Raw genomic sequence first — 16,704 nt, 5'->3', positions numbered from 1 at the left:
CAGTAATTCTATTAGAGGATTTCATTTCAGACGATTCTACGTGAGTTTTTATCCCGAGAAATTTTACGAAATTTCTGGATATTTTCCACTAATGTACTCCTTAAACATACATATTAGTTACCAGCTAGGAAGTGAAACCATATCTACGTTTAATATACGGATATGTCGTCAATAATCGAAAGTAACATGGTAGAGATTGGACCAACACAAGTGTATTACTGCGACGATAAAATTTATTCCTGAAAGCGTTCGAAACTCCATGACTACAGAGATCGTGTGCATTTGATTTGATCACATGAAAAAAATTGGAGTAATATAAAATCATTCGAGGAAAACGAGCTGAGTAGTAAAAATTACAAGTCGTTTTTGATCGCAAAAAATCCTAAGATAAACCTTTTTTCCCTCTTGAAGCAGCTCAAAACGGATGGTCATCTGCTGAGTTGAACACTGAGTTGATCGTTTAGTGATTCTCTTTTCTAGGTCCCATTAGGGTCCCAGTCGCCGTATACAGAGCAAACTGATGAACGACTGATACCACGACATTCAGGCGTTACTTATACCGGGCAATTGTAAAGCTACCACAATCACTAGCATTTTTGAGCGCTCACTTTTCCTCAATACTAGTCAGGTTCTCCTTTTTCTGGATACGATTTCCAGGATGTGAGTCATTTGAAGCCGAACACAGCAGTCTAGCAGGGATCAATCGGATCAATCAACGAAACAGTTGTCAGAATAGGATATTAGGTCTTCATGACATTCCTAGTACGATCGCGTACCCGTTACGTGAATAACATTGCGTTTATACTTCCATAAAATCGCCTAAGGATTCACAGCCGAATTACGTAACGGCGTTTTCTCCGTCCTATTACCACATTCATCACGTGCACTCGTATCTTCTCGAAGAGGAATAATTCTCCACAGGAGACGATGCAAGACGAAATGTCGAATTTCCGGAATTCTGAATATCAGGATGTGATGGTCGTTTTTCATGGCATGCTTAGACGAGAAGTATAAACTCACCTTGTCGCATAGATAATTGGATTTGTTAACGATTTGATCATAATATTGATGAGCACAACGATTGAGAGCACATTCACTAGTACGCTAGATTTTCGAAACAATGGCATTCCATCGGCGGTCATCAGGAACAGAATACTTGCCGGCATCCAACCGACCAAGAATGTGCCGAAGATCAACGCCGCAGTGACAACGGTTCGTCTACCACGTGCTGATGTGGCGGTTGCCGTCTTTGAACGAACCTGAAAAAAAGTGGACAAAGGATAAAGGATAAAGTTTTTGGCGTTAAGCCGATGTGTCAAGTCAGTGTTTTTATACTCGCAGACAACTCTGCTACCAATTTATCGGCCCCGCAGTAATAAAGCGCTTGGTTGGCATCAGGGCGGTTTCGAACTATCGATCGAGTGTGCAGGAAGCGGAAACTCTAACCGCTACACTACACTCGACCCCATTAAAATAAATAAATAAATAAATCTAGCAAGAAGTTAAAACCTACAATCCCTTTTCTAAGTATAGCTCTACTAGTTCGCAAAAATTCTACTATTGAACGAATTAAGCAAGCATATAAACTGTCGTAGAGAGCATATTTAAAGGCATCACACCACGAATCTGGGGTGGTGCGGGTTTCAGGTAGGTAGGTCAGGTTATGCCTATAAGGGATTATGATTATGGGGAGAAAGGTGATTCCGTTCTCCCTAATTGACGTTAAAAAGCAGTCCGGAAGATGCGGCGCGTGCATAAGGCTGGCGCGCTCCAGTCGAACTCGTTGTAGAAAATAGCGTCCCAAAACGCTCAAAGCTGCATCTTCCGGTTCATCTTTCACTGTGGAACCTCTTACCGACTGCGCTACACCCGTCATGCAAGGGAATGCTACACTACATTTATTATTTATTACATTTATTATTTATTATCATTATTATTACTATTATTATTATTATTATTATTATTATTATTATTATTATTATTATTATTATTATTAGAAGGATAAAGGATAAAGTCACTGGCGTATCAATCCACTTGGGATGCGCCAACGCGTTTTACTGGAATTCGTGATCGTTGAGGTTTTGGAACGCGTGTTGGCCCACACAATGACTTGCGGATGCAAGCCGATGATCAACTCAGTGTTTTTATCCTTCCAGACAAGTCTGGTACCAATTTATCGACCCCGGAGGGATGAAAGGCTTGGTGAGCACTGGGGCAGATTCGAACCCTTGACCGTGTGGCTACAACGGACCTCTAACCGACTGCGCCACACCCGCCCCATTATTATTATTATTATTATTATTATTATTATTATTATTATTATTATTATTATTATTATTATTATTATTATTATTATTATTACTATTATTATTATTATTATTATTATTATTATTATTATTATTATTATTATTATTATATGTTAAGAGAGAGTATGTCAAGCAAAGAATAATTCATCGGGTGACGCTTCGCCGTCGTATGCTTGGAAAGATTCGCCATCGAATATTTTTGACGTTCTGGTTCAGACATTAATTTAATTTAGTTTATACCTAAAATTAATTAAATTCATTTTTAATTAATTATTTAATTAAATTTAGACGTCTACCTATGGATGAATGATGTAGAGAAGATTTAGATTTAGGCTATGTTAAACCATTTTCGTTTAAACCAACTAACGAATCTAAAGAAACACCTCTTTAGACCCAACGCTCCGTTTATGAGTTGAAGACAAAATAAAAAGGAGAAATAATGACGTTTCTCTGTAATGCTCGTATACTTCTTTTCCGTTCGTTTATTCAATTTCTTGAGAGGATGAGAAGAGATTTGAAAATCAAATAAATAAATGAAACATTGCGTTATTCCCAGAAAAAAAATCACAATCCAGCACAGCCGTTAAACCCCTCGTTTTCCCCATTAATTGCTAAAATCATTCCACATCCTTCACAATTCGCGCTAACAACAAACTTTTTTCATTTTGTAATTAGATTGATTAAGGGTTAATATAAGAACTCTTACGCTTATTTTTGAAAATTCTCCACAATTTTCAAGCAGCCCATAATTACTCGAATGTGACTGCATCGGTCATATCCGCTTCATGTTCTACAGACAACCAAATACCGTAACACCTCGCCATATAAAAATCGCTTCAAGAATCACGAAAATCCATACTCACCTCACTGACTTTTGACAACATTTTCCAATACAGTACACTTGTGGTTATCATCAGGACGATGATAATCAGTGAGATTTGTGCACGAAAATAGAAATTCTCGTAGAAAGCGATCCCGATACAGGCGTCGTTCCTGGAAATGAAATATAATGCTTCTAGAACTTTCTCGTGTTTTATAACGTTAATAAATGACCCCAGGATAGTTTGTTATTGTTAGATCTTATTTTTAATTTTTATAAATCTTATTTTGTCCTTTTTTTTTAAATGTTTTTCTAGAATATTTCTCATACAAAATTTTCAAAAAACATGAGGTTATCTGAAAACGTTGAGACACGAAGGTGTTCGAAAAAAGAAAATTTCACATGTGTCTAACAAATTTTTCAGGACCAATCTTATTCCTTATCCAGTAGGAATCGTAACAACGCTTCACAGGAATGGGAAATTTTTTTCAACTTTATTTTTAAGTCAGGCCTTCAACTGCTCATAAGGGAAATCACCTCATATCAAAACTTTCTCCTTTTTTCCGAGCCCGGAAGCACTCATAAAGATGCCTTATTGTTGCAATTATATGAAAAATACTTAAACTACAAATTATTTGGGGGACCAGTTCTCGCTGTAGTACTTGGCAATGTTCATAAGAACTAATTTCATCAAATTACACCTCAAATACCTCTTTTTTTTAGATTTCAATTTCAAGAGATCAAAAATCTTCCTCTTATAGAACGTAGATCGATCACGAGATGGCTTGAGACAAGTGCATCCACGCGCGAAACTCACAGCGATGACTCGAAAATTGAGGTATTCATAAGTTGACGAGAGTTTCTTGATCAACCACCATAAATCTTTGAACTTTAATTTTTTGAAGAGGTGTCATACATTTCCCTCTTTTAATGTCATAAAAAGTATGCAATGATCTGATAGTCTATAGCTTAAGGATTCTGTAAAAAATAAGAGGATAACCAATATATGTATAATGAAAAAAATTACTGGAAAATTCTAACAACGATCCTTTTTCTCTTCATAATTTCGCCTAGTAGTATCAATTTAGCACTCGAAATCACTCCTGTACGTGATAAAATGATTCTTATAAAATTTTACTGCTACCAGAAGAAAATTAGGAAAAAAGTTTGTAAATTTTTTCGAAAAAAGTTTATTTAAAATGCTCAAATATTCTCTCAATTAAACATGAGAGGAAAAATGAAGAAGTGAGGAGGTGGCGCGTCCGACCACTTTCGGACCTTTGCGAATATTTAGTGAACTGTTGGCTTTTTTTTTAATTTTTTTAGGCTTTTGAAAAATTTTCTGGTTACAGAAATATTGAAATTTACAAAAACAACGATTGCAGAAATTCATAAACGGGTAATAATATTGACTGGAATGACTGGATATTTGATCTCACCTATATCCTTGTCCTGGCCAACTACTGAAATAAACGATAAGACTAAGAGGAGGTACAGCCCAAATGAAGAATACGATCACCTAAATCTCACGAGCATTAAAAAAATTCCAGAAAGAGGTATTCAGAAGAAAAAAATTCCGGAAAACCATTCCCAGAACACACATACCTGTACAGTTCTTAGCGACAACAACTTCTGATGATCAAATGGTCTTTTAATCTGGAGGTAATGTACGGCAGCTAAAGCGGTTATGTGAAAAATTCCCGTCAATAATCCACCAGTTCGAAATGCCTGCAAAAAAAAGGCGGCGATTTCCTCGTGGTTCAAAAAATCCAGAAGTAGTTGGAAAACGATTTAAAACGAACAAACATATTGTCTTCATATTTTTCTCATGCGCCGTCTAAACTTCACTAAACTTTCTTCATCCCTCAAAATGTCGGCAAAACGAAAAAAAAGGAAATGACCACAAATCCGATGAAATTTTATAGAGGATGTACTTATTGAAAAGAGTAAGTTTTTTTTTCTTGATAAGGTACATGTACCCTACTTTTTAAGTTTGACATTTAGAAAACTTGGAAAATAATTAGTTCCGAGATAAGATACATGCGCTAATAACTACTTTTGTCCTGTATTTATGTAAATACGACAATCAGGATGCGATTACAAAAGGGATTACATCGCCCTTGTTAAATTAATGTCAATAATTTTACTCTAAAAAGTTTTTTTAGAACCTCTAGAAATGTAGTGAAAAACTCCGAACGTCCCCTAAATTAACTAATTAACGACAATTGAAATGTAATCAAATAAGTAAATCATTAATTTTGCGAAAATCCCAGAAATTTCTGTACTTTGTGTTTCTCAACTCTTTGCACTAAATGTTACAGTACTAATATATGATTACCGTAATAGGCACCTATAGTACACACATATGCTCCATGGCATTCATTATATGAAAAATTTCCGTAAATCACCCGTAGATTTTGCCGGTCAGCTCAGCTTTTCCCGAAATTTTCTAGAATTTCGATCTGGTAGATGTTATATAACCTCATTACTACTGAAAGAACCGTCAAAAAAGAAGGAGAAAAAAGAACTGATAATTTATTTTTGAATTTTGCTTCATTCTTCTTACTTAATTTTACTTCTGTTAAAAAATGTACCAAATATAGAGTCCACTTACAGTTTCATTTTTAGTTTTGTTTTTTTTTTTGGTTTTATTTTTTATATCTATCTATTCGATTCGACGAAAAGCAGAAAAAAAATATTTGTCGGTTGTTGAAGTCGGATAGATCATAGGTTACCAGGTAGGAATCACACCAAAACCAAAAAAAAAGAATATGAAACAGAATGAAGCGATAAGAATGATGAATAATTAATTAATTACTATTCATTTATAAGTTCACATGAAATGCTTCAACGCGCACTTAATGGAATTTCATTTGCTTCGGAATAATAAATAACAAAATAATAATAAATGACTCAATTTGATGGGAAAATTTGATGATTTTTTTCTGAGAAAACTTTGACGAAAATAAAGAGTTCTAAGAAAAGCTTTTATATGAACGTATACTTCTTCAAATCCATAAAGGTAAAAATCAGAAAAATTTTTAGCCATGAAAAAAATCTCTGTTCCTCTCTGGGGGAAGGTGTGGTATGATACTTGCTGTTGTACTGCTCAAAGCTCAATAACTTTCGGATTTTTATCTCTTTTTTTCCTTTAAATTTCAACAATTTTTTTTCATTCCTTAAAAACACGCGATATTTCCGTTCCAAAGACGAAACTGATACGGTTTTCGAGATCATCATCTTCAAATTTCAAATATTCACCACGGTAACTATGGTAAATCATCTGTGCCGAATCCATAACATGGCCGGCCCGCTAATCTCCGCTCTGAACCGATCGGTCCCATGAGAGCCGAGGGGGGGGGGCAGCTACATCTCGTCAAGCGGCGCGAAAAATCCCGTTATTTAATCGAATTCGCTGCTCCGCAGTATCATCGAGAAAATCGAGGTAAATAATCTTCAGTCTAAGGATTAGCTGCTTTTTTTTGCTCATCGGACACCATGTAAATCACAAAAATAAACAAAGACTAAGAAAAAATATTCCTGCTAGAAGAAATTCACTCGTTTCTCTTTTTTCGCGTTGTTCTTAGTATTTATTCGAAAATTTTTCAAAATTTACTTAGTTTCCATTTGAAAAACGATCTTTAACGTTATGGCACTCGAAGGTAAATAAACATTTTTACTTATCTAATATAATAATATGGCTCTGTAGTAGAATATTAAAATTGGAATTGTATTCTATGTAGTTAAAAACAAGCTACCCTAAGTACGAAAATTCTAGAACTTCCGGTCCAGAAAAAAAAAATTATCCTGCTACATTTTCTTTCCTTCTATTCAAACATTGTGTTCGAAAAACTAATCTACTATATAGTTGATGTAGTCAAAATAGAAAATAGGAGGAATTGGAGGAAATAGGAAGAGGAAAGAAGAGAAAAAAGAGGAGGATTTTAATGCTGTTCTGTGAAAGAACTACATTGATTTTTCTCATCTCTTACAAAAAACCTTTGGACGTGGAATAACCGCTGAGTCCCTCATTAAGTGATGTAAATCTCTAACTTGTAAATCTCAAAAACGCAACTTTAAAAAAATTTATTTAAATTAATTGATTAATTTAATTTAAAAGTTCTTTAAAAATCCAGAATATTTAAATCCAGAAACTGCACATTTGCTTCACAAAAAAATGTATCTTTTGATCAGTAAACTTCTTAACATCCTTATCGCTTCGGTAACATATGTCATTATTTTTTCGATCATTTACGCTTTGTTTCTAAGTTGACCGTTAGAAAACTCGGAAAATAATTAGTTTCTGGATAAGAAGGATTACTAATAAACACTTACAAGCGATATTTACGTATGTAAGAAAGAGTGTGGGCGATTAGAAGAAGGATTACATTTTTGTTGCTTTGTATTGGATTTTGTTGTATGTTGCTCTAAATGCATATATTCACACAGTCAAAGGACCCCCACCTACACGTTTCTACGCGATTTTAGGAAAAAAAAAACTCCTGGTAGCTGGGGAATTTTCGAAGAAATCTTTTTGGAACCGAACCGAAAACCATCAAAAATGTCTCTAATCTTAAGGGAACCCATATGTATTCAAATGCGTTCTCTTTTAGAGGAAAAACTTTAGGAACATCTAATTAGCATAGTTAGAAATTTATGTCGAAAGAAATAGCCGTCGATCCCTGGCTCTCCGATTACAATCATTTTCAAACAAACGAATAACCGTTGTTCCGAGAGGATATTGTGGATCATAAATTCGATGCACTCTTCTTAATGATCAATCAAATTCCTTCCGTCCCACTATGGACCATAAATCGAAGTGAAATCTTCAGTTTAATCAAAAAAAAGTGCATCAATAAATTAACGTTGACTTGGATATTGGATGAAATTGAATGAGGATACCGATAGGATATATTGATCCGAAAAAATTAAATTTTAAGATGAGTTTTCTTCTTTATCGGAAACGAAGACTATACGGGCACAGGCACACCTACTGTATAATTGTTGGTACTGTAGTTTTTGAAATGTCCGCAGGTGGAGCTCATCTGAACAGAGAACTTGCATTTTTCTGTTCAAAATTAACGCTTTAAGAGAGCACGCGAAAGAAAAAAAGGATGATTTTAGAAACGATGTATTCTTGATTTTACGGAAATAATTTTTAATTATTTAAGCAATGATACAATAATTTTGATGTTTAATTTAATAGTTACTAATTATTATAAATCAATTAAAGTTAAAAAATTAATTAACTCAAGAAAACCAAAAAAACTACGTTTCAACATGCCGAGATTCAAGGACAGTCGAAAATGGGCAATACTTATTACTAATTTTTTTGTAAATTTATAACGAACAGCAGCTTTTAAGGTAGACTCTTAAGGTAGCATTTTTTTCGAATGCTTCAAATTTTTTCACTTAATTTCTTGATGACGAGTTTTAAAAAAATACAATAGCTTTTAATAATTTAATAGTAATAATAGAAAATAATTTAATAAATAATATAATATAAAACATGATAATATAAAATGAATATAAACAATAAATATAATAATATTAATAATTTAATATAGTATAATATAAAATATGATAATATAAAATAAATACAAATAATAAATATAACAATATTAATAATTTAATAAATAATATAATATAAAATATGGTAATATAAAATGAATATAAATAATAAATATAGTAATGTTAATAATTTAATAAATAACATATTATAAAATATGATAATATAAAATGAATATATTAATAGTTTATTAATAATAAAAGGAATTCATCGCGGAGCTACTGTACTACTACAGTAATACTCAGGCGAATGAAAGAAGAAAACTATCAAACTAACCTCTAAGGTTAACGGGAAACAATAGGTGTTGTGTGGTATTTGCAGTACGACGGGTTTGTACGAGTTCCAACACAACGAGATCGCGATCACCAAACTCGTCCACGTATCCGATAACGCTAGCGAATAGGTGAGTTCCAATGTTGCGGACCGGGATTTCACATGAAATCTCGACGAGAACACAGCGATGTTAAGCACAGCCGCTAACACGCACAGTATACCAATCAGGGGAATACAGACCTCGTACAGAAATGGTTTTAGGTCAGTCATCTGAAATAGTGTAATTTTTCTGGATGAGAAATTTTTCCAGACAAAAAAAGAGAAATGTATCGTTTGGCGACGCGAAATTACACTGAAATGACTCAATAAAAATAAGCGACATACGGTTCACATACGACAATTGAGACGGATTTATTTTGAATCAGGAAAAAAAAACGAAAAAAAAGGACACGAAAAACTGCATATTCGCCTATGCGTAGGGGAAAGTGGAAGTCTCCTAAAGATTGAAGAAATGCTTTTTCTGGAAGAAAGTAGAGAAGAGTAAGCACCGCCTACTCGCCGAGAGCAAGTGGGCGTGTCCTAAAGATTAAAAGAATTTTTTTTTTGCCGGAAAAAGAGTAGAGAGAAGACGTATTTGAGAAACGATCCCTTAATCTATCCCAGAAGGTGATTTGCTTCGATTTATCTTGTGCACGATCGGTGGCCAATTAGAAATTGCCAGAAAAAAAACGGAGTGAAAAAAGATATCCGAGGACCAGTTCTTGCGAAACTAGAAGCATAAGAAAAAGGAAACAAAAATGGAATTAAACGAATAAGTGATCAAGTGCTGTGTAGAATTCGATAGATAAATCCTACATCCATCGTCAAATGTCAGGAAATGGAGCACGGAGAGCTGGAAAAAGTTTATGTGCTCTAATAATCTCCAGGATTTCATTCATTACTAATAATAAAACATTCTGATAGAAATTAAGGATTTTCTCTCTCGAAATCCTGTAGATAGAGGAAATGACATAAATAATTCAATAATTTCCTTTGAAAATGTTCAAAAAATGCTGTGCAGCCCTTCAGGATCGATGAATAACCGCAAATGATAGCACTACGGTACTAAATCCAACATAACACAGGCCACTCCGTACATTTTTCACAGGTGAATTTCTTGAAATATGAAGATGTATAGGCATTTTTACGAGGAAAAAAATTAAAAGTTAACAGAATAAATTTAATTTAAGGGTTTTAGGTAAGATCGAAAAATTTACTGGGACAGTAAGACTGGGAATTGTGCAGTTGCGTACCGATCACGAAAAACACTACGCTACGAATCCGGCTATGTTTACCTGAATGATTATTACTTTTCAACGAAAATTGTAGCCAAGACGGATATTTTGTTGATCAAATAAAAACCGTTTGAATCTGACCACAGATTAAATTTCATCTCTGGCTACATCCTGGAATTATAGCCGTCTATAAGTACAACACGCAATGAGCGCCGTTAATATGTAATTATTCGACGTTGTACTAAAGTTTAATTACTTATTTCATGAGAATTTCTAGGAGGGATTTCATGAATTTCATGAATAAACCCATTAAAAACTTTATTTCATTCCCATTATTCTGAACACAGCTGTATTCCGTGATGTTTACGTTTTATATGAAAATATAAGAAATTCTGCGGAGTGACAGTAGATCAAAACCAACATTTTCGTTTGTAATTACGAAAAAATAATGGGGGAAGAAAAAAGCTGTTAGAAATCTCGGATTCATCCGTTTTCTTACCCTAAAAATTTTCTTCTCCTTAGAAAGCAACAACATGATTAAATTTTGAAATAACCTGTAGGAGTTGGCGAAAAAGAATAAACTGCTAGAGAAATTTTAAAAAAAATATTATTTATTCGTAGAAAATTTTTCGATTAAGAAGATTGAGAAGAAGATTTTCGAAGTGTCTCCCGGAGATTTTTCTTAGAGATTACACAAAAAAATACTGAAAAAAACGAGCAAATACAACAGCGGCAACTAGAGTTAGCGTCAAAATTGACGTCTACGCATCCGTCATAATTCACGCACGCACTTCCTGTGTACCCGGCTTCCAGCTCTCTGCTACTACGCCTAAAACGAATACTTCAATTCCATGCGAGGAAAAAAATCAGTTTTAACTGCTTTCCAATGTAAAAAAACTCTTTAAATTCAGAGTAAACAAAATTGTAACAACAAAACAAAAATGTAAACACAAATTTTGGCTTATTTCTGAGTCAATAAAATAAAATACTTGTGTAAGTACGACGAAAAGCCAACGATTATTTTTCGAAAAAAACAAATTTTTACAGAGAAAAGTCAACGAGAATGGATTTGGAAGCTGAAAACGACTACTTTTACGTCCCATTGTTCCAGATGAATCAGGATTTCTGTTGATTACAGTACATGTGCTCTTACCAACCATGTTTATCCACCTTTTCCCCGTTTATATTATAGAACAACAGTGAAACTATGCGGTATTTAGCTGCCATATCATAAAGTATAAGTGAATGAACTCAACTGTTATTTATTTCCTCTAGACGCTATCCTCGTTCCTGAATAAATTTCCGGAGAACATATTGTTCCCCGGAAACTTTTCCACTTGCTCCAATGATATTGTTTTCGTGACAGGACCAAACAGAGCAATTAAAGCAAGTAGAAAACAAGTAGCATGTATATTGCTCAAGTGTTATTGGAACCACCACCGATGACCGAGGTATCCAGGCAATTTTGGACTGGAACTGAAAAACAAGACCAAAGATTCCAAGCTAGGGAGGAGGAGACTTCGAACACGATTTTCTACGTAGTGAAATAAACGCGTAAGTTCTCGTTCTCAGAAAATTAAGGATTCATTTCGGGAAGCCCATCCGATGGTGAATCACTGGAAAACACAAATAATCTGACATTTACGAATACGGAAACTAGTAAAATTTGCCTCTGATCGGTGCAAAACGTTACGCTAGTACGAAATGGTGGCGAAGTTAAGTGGGCGTGGCCCGTATGTCATCTGACCACGCCCACGCAAGGAAATCCTTCGCCGGAGGAAGCAGCTCATTCTGCACAAACGTTTCTTCCACGTGAAAAGTAACGTTCGGTAGATAACGAAGTTAGATTACTTTAATATTTATTATTTTTTTATTTATTATTTTATTTTTTCATTATTTTCATCCAATAACGTCGGTAGTAGGTGGTACAGAGTCAGGGAATTTGAATTTTACACCCAGCACACCCAAAAAAAGCTGTCTGTACAAATTTTAAGTGCATCTAAAATTAACTTTTATTTTCTAATCCCATTTAAAATTTCAAATTCATTCAAAACTCATATTATACGCTTAATATTGATGAAGGAAGTGAACTGAAAAATTTCTTCGACCAACAAAAAATCCCTTCCACAGAATTCTAGGAATTTGCATCCATTTGAAAAGAGTTTTCGAAAAATAATACATAGGAGGAGTAAGCGAAAATATATCTGAAAATAATAATGTGCAAAATATATTATAATATATCCAGGAAATATTTTTTTCTGTTATAGCATTTATTTCTATTGCAGGCTGTAACTTCGTTCAGAGAGCGAACTTGATTCAGGCATCTTTTGTCTAAAATAAAATATTGTACTCGATGCAATAATACAAATATACAAATAATTATTTTAAAAAAAAATTTAAGTAATATAAAAAACGAATGTACAAAAAAGTTATTGTAGAAAGTAATAGAAAATGTAAGAGCGGACGAGAGTGGCGTGGTACGTGAGTCGTGTAGAGTCCGTAACTACACAGTCGATGGTTCCTAACAGTTCCAGCGCCGAGCAGTCCTTTCATCTTTTTCACGGGGGCGAAAAATTGGTACCAGACTTGTCTAGGTAAATAAAAACACTCTCCTCATACATCGATTAACCCTCGTTGGTCATTTTCATTGTCTAGACCCTCGTTCGTAAATCTCAAACGATTATAAATTTTAAATAGAGAGCGTAGGTGGATTTCCATAGAGATTTAACAACGCCGTGCACTTTATTCCTAACTCAATAGAAACACCTCATTCTATCTTTTCATACTGAATTTTTTACTCTTAAAAAGCTTACGAGAAATAAGAAAAGTTAAAAAAAAATAAATGCACAATTATGCACAAATAAATGGTTTTATTTTTAAGTATTTTTGTTTTCATGTATATATATATATATATAAACATAAAACTGGCCATTTGATAAGACTACACCGAATATTTTTCAGTGTACAAAAATCTAAAAATGCAGCGTATTTGTCGCGGATTCCACGCGACTCTTTTCACAACATCTAAAGGGCGCGTGCCGCGGACGCGACAAGGGTCCCGCAGCTCTCCTTGGTTTCGCGCACATTTCGCTCCGCCCACTTTTGCCGGTATAAAAGGGGCCGTTCCGAGTTCCGAATTCATTCTTTGCTTTGTGTCACCTGGCAAGCGGCAATCGGAACGAGCTCAAGGAGCGGAAGCGATCGATACGAACATCAGCGCACCCTCGATCAATACCATCAGTCAAGGGAGAGGAGGAGCTGCTCGAGAAAGAGGTAACCGGCGTCCCTGGGACTGTCCGGCGGAGTGGAGCGCAGGCTCCCACGTTCGTGACTTTGCCCATACGTCCGGGGATTTGTACTTGCCGGGCCCGTAGTAAGTGGCTGGTTAGGCCCCGCCCCATTAGTATTGTAGTTGTATATTTATGTAGTTTGGGATGAAGGCTGAGTAACTACTCAGTGTGCTGAGGTGCAATAGACTACACAGGGGCCACAGGAGAGTGGCAAGGCAGCGCACGTATGCGTGCGCGTAAGTCCAAGGGCTCGAGGAGCCCAGGCCGCAGCGCCCGAGGGGCGGCGGCCAGCGGTACCGCGCAAGTGTCAGGGTTTAGTGTAAGGCTGGCACGGGGCCAGAGTAAGGGTAAAGTACAGGGGAGTATGGCGGTAGCCTTAGGGCCTCCCAAGGTAGTGCTCGCGAGGCAGGGAGTGAACCATCGATGTCGACCGCAAGCCTAGTGGCTACCATGTTCACGTGCGGATAAACTCTAGCCCCGACGGTCCGCACCTATCGCTGTTCCCAGGGGTGTTAGGGTCCTAGTGCCAGTCTCTCACGGGACCCACACATCAATGAGCCTCCGGGACTGGACCTAGGAACTTAGCACCCGGGAACGCGACATGGTGCATCGGGAGGAGTCCGTCGTGGGGATGGTAAACCCACGGGGGGCTTTTGTGATCGAACCTTCGCTTGCGTCACGCTCTGTCGAGCGCCATGAGATTGTGGGTCCCTAAGATACTTGCACAAATCACGTATTGTTGGTACAGGATCGAGTCCGCAAGACGGACACCCTTTGAGGGTAGGTACCCCAGTAGGAGTGGCGACTAGGGTGTAGTACCCTTGGTGAGTAGACTTACGCGCTTCCTACATCCTGCAGGCCTGGTGGCAGCAGCTCCTGCGGTGAGACAGCCGTATAGGTTGGGACCGACGTAAGCTCCGTAGCCACGGGGGAAAGATCCCTTCTGTCTACCCAGTTTTGGATGCAAACGTTGGGTATCGTACGAGGTAGACTTAGTGGGTTCGAGGTCTACCAGAGGGGGCGGAAGTTGGTTTATGGGCCTCCGAGTTGCAAAAATGGTACGGTATTTACTGGTTTGCACATTAACTTGTAGCTGACTGTTCATTCGATCCTGGTGTACTTACCTTTCAAAAGGAAGTTCGCAACTGTGTCCTTCGTGTCTTGTACAGTTTCGCTTTTACTTTTGCTGATTTTCCCCTTACTCTTGCACTTGTCTTACTATCCGCCTGCACTATTGCTCTGCACTTGTTAGTCTCTCTCTTGTTGCTCCCGTGTATTATCGATTGTACTTCGGTTCATCTGGTCTTTACTTCTCTCTTCGTGCTGTTACCCTGATCAAGTAACGCACACCACTCTCATTATGCACTACGATCTTAACATCTTGGGTTGGACTTTATCACATTACCACCACGCACAATATCTCCCAGCAGTCACACTCGGGGAACATGGATATCTCGCCGTCACTACTATCGACGAGTGGAAGCCGTGGGAACCAGAAATCCACACCTCTTTAAGACCATCTATTCCTCCTTTTAGCTGTCACATTTTGAACATTAAGGCAACCCTTTTAGTGACTACCTTTAGTTCAACAGGCGCCAGAACTTAGGTAAGATAAGACCTTCGCTTTATAGGGGATAACCCTATGTTGCCTTCGCATTGTGAGCAGTATACTTCCTTGTAGAGAGTGCGCTTATCGCATCCTTGCCCTAGCCTAGAAGAACATTGCCCTGCTAACGGTGACCACAAGTAGCGTCCGTAAGGACGTGAACAAGCATTGTTGTTCTTGTTTTATGAAGCTCTACTTGCAGAAGTTTAGTACATGTTCACATAGCACAAGTTTCGACACACGAAGACGCAATCACTGCCAGTCACGGAACTATATTCCATCTGTGGTTCGACGAACTTCAACTGGTATTCGAGGTATCTGTGGAATCATCACATCTATTCAGGAATCAGGTACCCTTTGCGTTTGAACATTTGATTGCTTTCCAAGGTTCCTTTCCTTTGTGAGCTAGGCGAAGTAGGCCTCTTCCGGTAAAACGGTCTAGGCTAACGGAGCTAGGCACCTTAGGATTGGGTTACCTTTGGCTAAGCGCTTTGACTATTACATCTTGTCAAGTTTTATTTTCAAATGTTTATGTGTTTTTACTTGTTGCTTTTTCATTTACTTTATTTCTGCAAATACAGTTAGTTACATCTTAGTATAGACGTTATGATAGAAGTTCGTTAGACAAATCTCTACCAGTAGGCTGATCCATCCCTTGAGTGATCTCGCAGATACGGTCCTTGGTAAATCAGGATAGTGTCTGAGTGGTCAAACAATTGCGGCTTAAGACACATGCCAATGTCATCGGCTTGTGGAAAAAGCTTAGGTTGTGATTGTTTACTCAAGCACATGTGACGTTTCTGTAGAGAAATCACTGTTGCGATGTGAAGATTCTATTCCATCTGAGAATCTTGAACGACACAGCCACGGATTTTGAGACTACTCTCAAAACCACAGCTGTTCGTGATAACACAAGCACAGTGATTGGGAGTAAATCTAAAAAGGTGTTAACTATACGCGACACTTTACACACATTCACACACACTTTACACACACATCACACACATGTCGTAGTATAGTTATACTTCAGGTTTTCTCTTTTTGTCTAGTTCGCACAGTTATCGTACGTTTTTGTTTTACAAACACACATTTATATACACATATGTATAGTTGCTGTTATAGTTTAAGTAGGTGTTTGCGCATTAGGTAGCAGTGTACCTTGAGGTAGTTATAGATCCATCTGTATTGATGCAACGCAGTTTTACATTCTTATTTTTGCCTTTCGGTCTTGGTTGTCTATAGCCTTACGTTCATTAAGTCCATAAGGCTTTAGTTACAGTTGAGACACATTGTGAGCCATCCTAATTCCATCAAGGTTTCACAGTCCGTAGGACTAACGTGTTCTTCTCTGTATCTACGTTAGTGACACCAAGATTCCAAAATTCTGTTCTCGTTGCACACAATACAGTTGTATTTACTATACCTCCACAAGTTACGTTGTTGTAGACGTTATAGCTTATGCAGACTATGTCTGGAATATCGTGCTCCAGATATAGGTTTGTATGTTTACATTCTGTTCTTCATCTGCAAGCTTGTTAAGTCACAGCATACATGTTAGCAGAATTG

General features: G+C 36.8%; 1 protein-coding gene across 1 annotated transcript; it reads right to left on the bottom strand.

Moving 5' to 3' along the window:
- Nucleotides 1–819: 819 nt before the first annotated feature.
- Nucleotides 820–9,238, bottom strand: RB195_016894 (uncharacterized protein; the record flags this gene model as incomplete). The annotated part of the gene is made up of 6 exons (XM_064183633.1): nt 820–958; nt 1,021–1,259; nt 3,170–3,299; nt 4,566–4,645; nt 4,732–4,854; nt 8,972–9,238. The coding sequence occupies 6 exons, from the start codon at nt 9,236–9,238 to the stop codon at nt 820–822; spliced, it is 978 nt and encodes a 325-aa protein (XP_064039514.1).
- Between the last annotated feature and the right edge of the window lie 7,466 nt (nt 9,239–16,704).

The sequence above is a fragment of the Necator americanus genome, chromosome II (assembly GCF_031761385.1).
Source record: "Necator americanus strain Aroian chromosome II, whole genome shotgun sequence".
Classification (NCBI taxonomy): domain Eukaryota; kingdom Metazoa; phylum Nematoda; class Chromadorea; order Rhabditida; family Ancylostomatidae; genus Necator; species Necator americanus.
This window is presented reverse-complemented; position numbering and strand designations above follow the sequence as displayed.